The 8,082-nt window shown below is 35.7% G+C and overlaps 1 protein-coding gene across 1 annotated transcript; it reads left to right on the top strand.

Annotated features, from left to right (window-relative positions):
- The first annotated feature begins 445 nt into the window (after positions 1–445).
- Positions 446–7,696, top strand: LOC117618685 (uncharacterized protein At2g38710). Its single transcript, XM_034348364.1, has 5 exons — positions 446–854; positions 1,903–2,022; positions 3,515–3,629; positions 6,182–6,275; positions 7,173–7,696. The coding sequence occupies exons 1-5, from the start codon at positions 751–753 to the stop codon at positions 7,376–7,378; spliced, it is 639 nt and encodes a 212-aa protein (XP_034204255.1). The 5' UTR covers positions 446–750; the 3' UTR covers positions 7,379–7,696.
- The last annotated feature ends 386 nt before the right edge of the window (positions 7,697–8,082 follow it).

Genomic DNA, 8,082 nt, shown 5'->3' with positions numbered 1-8,082 from the left:
ACATTCTCACCTTGAAAACCCTACATCCATTCTCTCCACCTTACAACTATTTCTGACTTAACCATCAGAGTTCGTTCTTATTTTGATAGTTGTTCAAAGTGTGCAAGTCTTTGACGAAAAGCACCTCACCCTGGAGATCAGGTATAGGCCTAGTCCTCAACCTAAGTACAGGCTATACAATACACGGGAAGGATACACAGTTTACAGGGAGGAAGAGAGAATTGCGAGAGAGAGAGAGAGAGAGAGAGAGAGAGAGAGAGAGAGAGAGAGCTTAGAGAGAAAAGAATAAGTGAGAAAAAGTATTAAGTAGGCAATAAGTATATATTTATAAGTTATATTTGCGAAATGTGTGAATAAAAATGGCATTTACAGATTAAATACATACTTATTGCCTCCTTAACACTTTTTCTCACATTGACCAAAAAAAACAAAACACTTTTCTCACTTTTCATCAGGTTAGGCTAGACGTTGGCTTGGCTGTATCCCGCTTCCTCTTATTAAATTTGTTAGGTGGGGGGCCTCAAAACGATGCTCCATGCTCATTAGAAAACAGAGAGGAAAAAAAGCATTTCTCTTTTCTGCTTTCTTCTCTGTCGAATTCTCAATTATTTCTGCCTTCTGGCACCAAATCCTCTCTCTTCTGTAAAGAGGTCTCTTACTTTCATTCATTCTATAAAACCCCAAATTAGCGATCAAATACGAACGGATCATATATACCAAGTGACGATATAAGAATAATAATAAACGAAAATGGTGTCGGCGACGAAGGAGATGGTGGCTTACTGCTTCGACACTCTCCTTGCTCACTACAACAGCGAAGAACCTCCTGCCCCAGCGTTCGATGAGGGCCAACAGTACTCTATCTCTCCCCCTCTTTTTGTCTCTATCTCACAACCATACCACAAATACGCATGTTGATTTTATCAGTTTAATTAAACTAACTATTTCTAGAAATTGTGATGATGGCATGGTGTTTTTCTATTTTAAAGATTTTTATTATTATTTATAATTTATGATTTTTCATGTGATTGTTGAAGTTTAAGTTAGCTCACCCATGCTTTATTTGGGTAATCTCCTGTATTGGCATTCAAAACAACTTTTATAGGGATGGGTTAATAAGTTATAAGTGTGGTGTTGGGAGGCCACCCATTGAACCCTCCTTGTTTAAAATCAGTCCTAGTTAAAAAGGGATAGGATATATATTTAGTTCCATTTTTGGTTGAGATCCGTTCTGATTATGAGAATGAACTTGTCTGGCTGTTCTTTGGATTTCTAAACATAAACGAGGATTGCTACAGGTGCAAGCATCTTCAATTTGTTGAGCAAAGGTTTCCTTGTAAGAGTGGATGAAATGCATCTTAACTGTAAATATCTAATGTGAGGATGACCAGCAGTCCAAAAATTAGTTTATTAACTTGTCTTTGAACACACAACACAATAGACTCATCCATATATATGTACAATCTGTAAGTTCTCTAGATTTAAGCCACTGAAAGAAAGCAATGTTGGTTGCAGATAATGCATTGGTAATTGAAACAGTCCAGTCATGATTGAATAGTCCGTCAGTGACTGAAATATGAAGTAAGAAAGGTGATAAATTAGAAAACAAGAGGTCCTGTGCACTACAGTTGTACTTGAACTAAAGTTGAGAAAGTAATAAAATATGAAAGAAAAGGCATCTAGTTGCAAGAATATGAAGCTTTCTACGCTCCCAATATAGGCTATTATGACAGAGAATTTAAAAGACTGGCACACAATGGCTTAAAACATCACCAAACGTCAAAAAAATCCGCACATCCGGATTTGAGAAAAACTGTATATATATATTGATGTATGTCTTAAAAAGCAGAACCTTGATACTATTGACTTTCTCATCTGATATTAACAATACCTTGGTCTCAGTCCATTGTTTGTTACTTGGAAGAAAGTGGTGAATGGTAGTGAGACTCGTTTGCGTGGATGCATTGGAACACTAGAAGCTCGTAGCTTGATGAATGGATTCAAGGACTATGCTCTAAACAGGTATTACAACAGATCATGTACTTTACATCTTGACCATTTCTGTATCATATGCAGTCACATAAACGCACGGTAATGTGTCTGCATGTTTTCTATATCTTCCTTTGTTATTTCAGATAAGTCTTTGACAGTGTGTGCATATGTGATATTTATATGTGTGTGCATTGTTTGTGGATGCTTGTGCATTTTTTATTTTATGTTTTCAAGGCAGGTAACTCTAAATTTTGTAAATCATGAATGATGTATCTGAATTCATACTTTATTTTTGTAAAAGCAGATTGTTCAATATGAACTATGAGGATACCATGTTTGTGTTTGTCTGTGCGTGCACATCTATCCGCCTATGGATTGAAGAGAAGTGCAATGGATAGATGGGCCAGAAATTTAGTTGGGATGGACCATATGTAGTGCCATTTAGCAAATTAGCGAAGAGCACATCAAAAGGATGGTCAAGTTTGTTACCTTGATGCCATCAGATTTAGTTATTAATCATTTCCTTCCCTTCTTATAGAACTAATCATTAAGCTAATCATTAAGGATTAGCATTTATACCTTGCTACGCTTAGTTGTTAAAGAAGAGGAAGTTCATGCATGCAATCTTGGTCGCATGATATCACAATGTCGAATCCTGCACTATATCTCTTTTGTATGATCCACATTCTTGATCTTCTCAGTATGCTCATACCACATTCTTGATGTTCCACAAGTGTTCTTCACACCACCGCCAGATAAACCTCTCAAGGGTGTGATGATGGGCATCACGTCTTGGTTTTTATCCACAAAAGAAAAAAGAAATGGAACTAGAGATTGGGGGCAAAGTATATTTGGTGCAGCTAAGTAATGGATGCACCTTGCTTTTGGAAGTGATAGTGCGCGTGCAGCAATTACAAGGAATTTTCTCTATGCTTGCTGCTTTTTTTTTTCTTTTTTCCCTAGAGGGAGAGTTTCAGTTATAAGGCCACTCCTTTTCAAAAGTGCCTTAATGTTTGCTTACTCAGACTAGGAGACTAGAAGGATAACTCTTATCCTAGTCTAATTAGACATATCCATTTTCCCCATTAGGATTACATAAGGGCGTATTTGTTTAATCTAGATCAGATATATAACTGAAGGATAACTCTTATCCTAGTCTAATTAGACATATCCATTTTCCCCATTAGGATTACATAAGGGCGTATTTGTTTAATCTAGATCAGATATATAAACGGGCAAAGTCACAAGCAATGCCACACCATGCCTAGCTGATATTGGCATTTTGAGGGCCCTAATCCTTGCAACTTATGGTATTGTGTCCCAACTCCTGGTTGGAGGTCCAAAATCTTTCCCTCGCATACTTCCAAACTAAAATTAATGCTCCTTTACCTGGTTTAAACTGCTCTTTTTTTTATTATATGTTATTTGTTATTTTCCTCAACTAATGCAGTGTCTTCTTTTCTGTTTTTTTTTTTTGGGTGTATTATATAGTCATTTGGTCCTCCTTGTTAATGTTCTGCAGTGCTTTGAAGGACCGTAGGTTCCCCCCAATACAACTGAAGGAATTACCTTATTTGGAATGTACAGTTTCCATTCTGACTGATTATGAAACTGCTAGCCACTACCTTGATTGGGAGGTATGTTCAAGTTCTTTATTGGGATATTTGTTAGGATTATTCTGTGTATCTAGTTTATTATGCTTTGCAGTGATCCACTGCATGCATCGATTTCTTGTCCCCGATACTGAATAGGCGATTTCAATAATCTGTGTGAAATTTACCTGGGGTACGACAAGTGTGACTATATGTTCCTTTTAGCTTCTAACATATTGCAGAGATTAATTAATAGTAAAATGCCAAATTTCACTTTTGGTCCCCATAATTTAGTAGAGTTGCAATAAGGTCCATGTACTTTCAGTGTTTTCTATGTTGGAAATGTAATTCAAGATGCATCCACAATTACATCTTTTGCCTTGGCAGAAGTGGCATGTGCTGGTCACGTGTGGGAGCATTATTTCAGCCGTTTTGCTTGTTACAATATTAAAAAATTAAAAATTCATTTAATCACTATTCCCCTTATTTTCAAACCGTTAGAATGCTGGCCTTCTCTTCTAGTGGCTGATCCAGGATTGTAACCTCATAGGGTCATAGAGTAAAAGTGTCAAAATTTCTTCAAAAAGAAAGTATACTAAAAAACAGAAATATAATACTTCCATTCATAATTCATTGAAAAACTATCAATACAAATTACAATTTTCAATATCTCATCTAACTCAATCGGTCTTGCTCTTGCACTTGAACTACTTGGATTAGACGAATTATCAATGGGTAATTTTCTCTAAAAGTATTGTTCCATAATTCTACATATTAATTAATTCAATCAATCAATTATAAACTGATTAATTTGAATAACAATATCAATCAATATAAACTCTAATCCAATTATCCAAATAATAAAATTAATCAATAAATTCTAATCCATAAAAAACAGTACAAATAACAATCAATATAAACTCTAATCTAAATAACAAAATCGATCAATTCCCCTCCCCTCTAGTTTAGACTATCGCTTGTACTTGAAAAAAAAAAAAATCAAACAATATCAATATCATACCAATAAATTATAATTCATTACATATAACAGTTTCAATAAAATTATAATTCCCAAGCCCAATAAATTCTAATTCATTACATTTATCCTCCTACTCACTTGATTTAGGCCAGAGTTTAGAACATTAATTTAGGATTTATCATTTCTTTAAGATTATAAAGGATATATCAATTAGGGGAAGGGGTTTGGGAGGGTTAACTATCAGGTGGGGGTTGGAATGGGGAAATGATAGGTCTGTTTTTTTATTTTTTTTTATTTTAAAGGCTTAGCCCAAAACGGTGTCGTTTGGGCCAGGTCATTTAAAAAAAAAGCCTTGGCTAAAAGGACCTCTTTTTTCCAGGTTGTTTAAAAAAATTAGAACTAAAGCTGCTGCACACGAAGCAGCTTCTTCTTCTCCATGGGGTTGCTCCCATGGTTGCCAAGGGCAAAACCAGGGAGCTCCAACCAATACCCAGGGTTGCCATGGGGTCGTTCTGCCCCATTGACCCCATGGTGGCTCCACCATTGTTCTCTTCACCCCATTGACACACACGACCTGTTAAAATAACGAATGACTTGATTCACCCGTTGAGAATTTTAAAAAACTGAAGAAAAAAATTAATTACAAATAAAAAAAATCTGAAAAAGAAAAAAAATCAACTAAAGAAGAGTTGGGGTAGTGGAGAAGGGAAGAAAAACGAAAAAGGAAAGATATATATAATTACAAAATTTTCATATTCTTGACGGGTGATAACGGGTATTGGCGAATTCACACGACACGACTTGTTAGCTTAATACGTCCACCCATTTTCAACACGACCCATTAAGCCCCAACTCGAATACTTTTTTTTTTTTGTGAATTTGTTTCGTGTACAATATTGCAAGGTCTACAAAAGACTTACGCCAAATATAGGTCTAAATTGTATGTTGTATTACTTTCTATCCCAAGTTTTCTGTTTTATTTTTTAAAAATAATGTTGAATTTTTTAGCATTTTCAAAAGTAACAAGACTGAAATACGGTTACGTGGTATGTTTCTTCTCAAAAAAAAATATATATATATGTTACTTGTGACATGCAATTCCGTTAAGTAAATACACAGAATTATGGGTGTCTCCTTGAAATTGCAATGGTTAGCAATCTACAATGGCAAATTGGAACTATAAGGACCTTAGTGGAACTTGGACCAAACTACAAGGACCAAAAGTGATATTTGCTGTACTTTTAGATGGATCAACCACATATAGATGGACAGTTATTCTCTCATCCGGATGTCTGCATGTTATTATCGTGCAGATGCCATTGTAAACAGGGAAGAAAGCAGGGAGGCATAGTAGATAATTCAAGGCGTCCACACAATAATTACATCCGGACATCTGTATAGGAGAAATTCTATATGGATGGATATTTAATTATATATATTAATTTTGTAATATATATTAATTTTGTCATATATTAATTTTGTCATATATATGACATATATTTGACAAGTGCTTCTCATACATGCTAAATATTGTAGCATGTATGAGAAGCACTTGTGATTTACTCTTTGAAAGAATTTCCAAAGTTTGGCTTGCCCTCTGAATTAATAATTCTTGCAGATTGGAAAACATGGTATAATTATTGAGTTCACTGATCCTGAATATAGTACAAGGCGCAGCGCCACATACTTGCCTGAGATTGCTGCACATGAAGGTAATTCTTCCCATTTATTGTTAGCCAAACACAGGGTTTTTTAAAATGCATAGGCAAAAAGTAAGTGTAATAGCCTTTTTTATTATTATTTTGAGAGAAGAGTAATAGCTTTGAAAATCTGGCGGTGTACCTTTGACGCTGACCGTGAGTTTAAGATATTAAGGATTTAGAGCTTTGGATTTGGGTTTCAGGAAGCCTAGATACTACATTGAAAACCTGAACCCGAAACAGATTCCAAACAATAGAAAAATAACAGATGAAGTTAGCTGTGAATACAACTCAATCACAGTTGTTTGATGGTCATGCAATCACAATTGGGTTTTGTGAAAAAATACAAATCAAATAATTGTTGGACTGTCGTTGTTCAACGCTATGAAAGGCCTTATGGCCCAAAATGATTCCGTCTCCTAATCGTAAATTTAAACAATTTTTCTACGTATGCCATGCCAAAAAAAGAAAATGGGTTCATTGTAGCACCGGAACTCAAAGTCTGTAGAAAAAAAAAATTTCATCCGGAGGGGTTGAGTAGTAAATCATTTATTGGTCATGCAGTCACCTATTTCCTAATTTTTATTTTGCAGTTTCATGGTTTCTGTTGTTGCTCATCCACTAATTATTTAAAATTAATAAGTCTAAAGAGTTTAAGAAGTTATAATGTACATATTTTTGCCAGGTATTATAACAGAGTCTGGTGAACTGAAATTTGAAAATATGTTTTGTAAACAACGCTCTTCTTTGAATACTTTCATTTTGAAGATAAGGTGCCATTTACAGCTAGGTTTCTTATGCACTTGAGGCAAGCTATGCGATTTGGGTTTTAGTGGACCATTAATCCAAATTTTCTATGCAATTTTATGTTTGGCTAAAATTTTGTTTCTTATTCTGCTTCGGTTTCAGCTTGGACAAAAATAGAAGCAATTGACTCATTGATGCGGAAAGCTGGTTATAATGGCACCATCACTGAATCACTTCGGAAACGTATAAAATTGACCCGCTACCAGAGTACCTTATGTACAATGCACCACAGTGACTATGTTTCCTATGTTAAGGCAACCAGAGGCGCAGCTCCGTCTATTATTGGCGCTAAACCAGGCAGTCATTGACTTCAAAAATGCATTTTCTAAGTCAAAAAAGGTGCTTCCATCTGAACAAAAGAAACCTTGGTGGGAATGCATTTGTTTGTTGTTTCAGTCCAGACTGCAATAATGGTGACCTTAAATATAATTCTTCAAATTCATTTGATTTTGAAGAAAGAAACCAAAGAACACTTTTGAACTTGGGTTTCTCAGATTGCACTTCACATCATTCACGTTTTAATTCTTGTAAAATATTGTGACTCAATTTCTCTGTAATGCTTATCAACTGCATTTATGTCGCCTTCTGTCTGGTTACAAATGATAATTAATGCTCTTGTAAGTTAATTAGTAATCATCTGAATATTTTCGGACCAGAAGGCAGACTCCTAGAGTTAGCTTAGATGGGGTACTTTTTTACTGTCATCATAAATTAGAATATCAGTAGTGCAATGCAGGTTGTGAGGTCGGAAGATGACCTCCGCTTGTTTGCAGGTTGTGAGGTCGGTGGCCGCCCATGGTGACAAGCGCCACTTTCTTAACCTGTGCTTGTTTCATATTGGAATGCAAGAATTTTTTGGAATTGTGCAATGCTAGCTATTTTTGTTGCGGACCATGCCCTCTTGGCTCCTGCCTACTTGTCCTCATTGTACCGATATTATCCTCAACCTCACCAAGTAAGTCTCAGGGACGTCGGGTGGAGCTGTTCTCTAGGCCGAATGCTTATGCCAGGA

This window comes from Prunus dulcis, chromosome 2, assembly GCF_902201215.1.
Source record: "Prunus dulcis chromosome 2, ALMONDv2, whole genome shotgun sequence".
Classification (NCBI taxonomy): Eukaryota; Viridiplantae; Streptophyta; class Magnoliopsida; order Rosales; family Rosaceae; genus Prunus; species Prunus dulcis.
The sequence above is the reverse complement of the archived record's forward strand: the minus strand, read 5'-3'. Positions and strand labels throughout refer to the sequence as shown.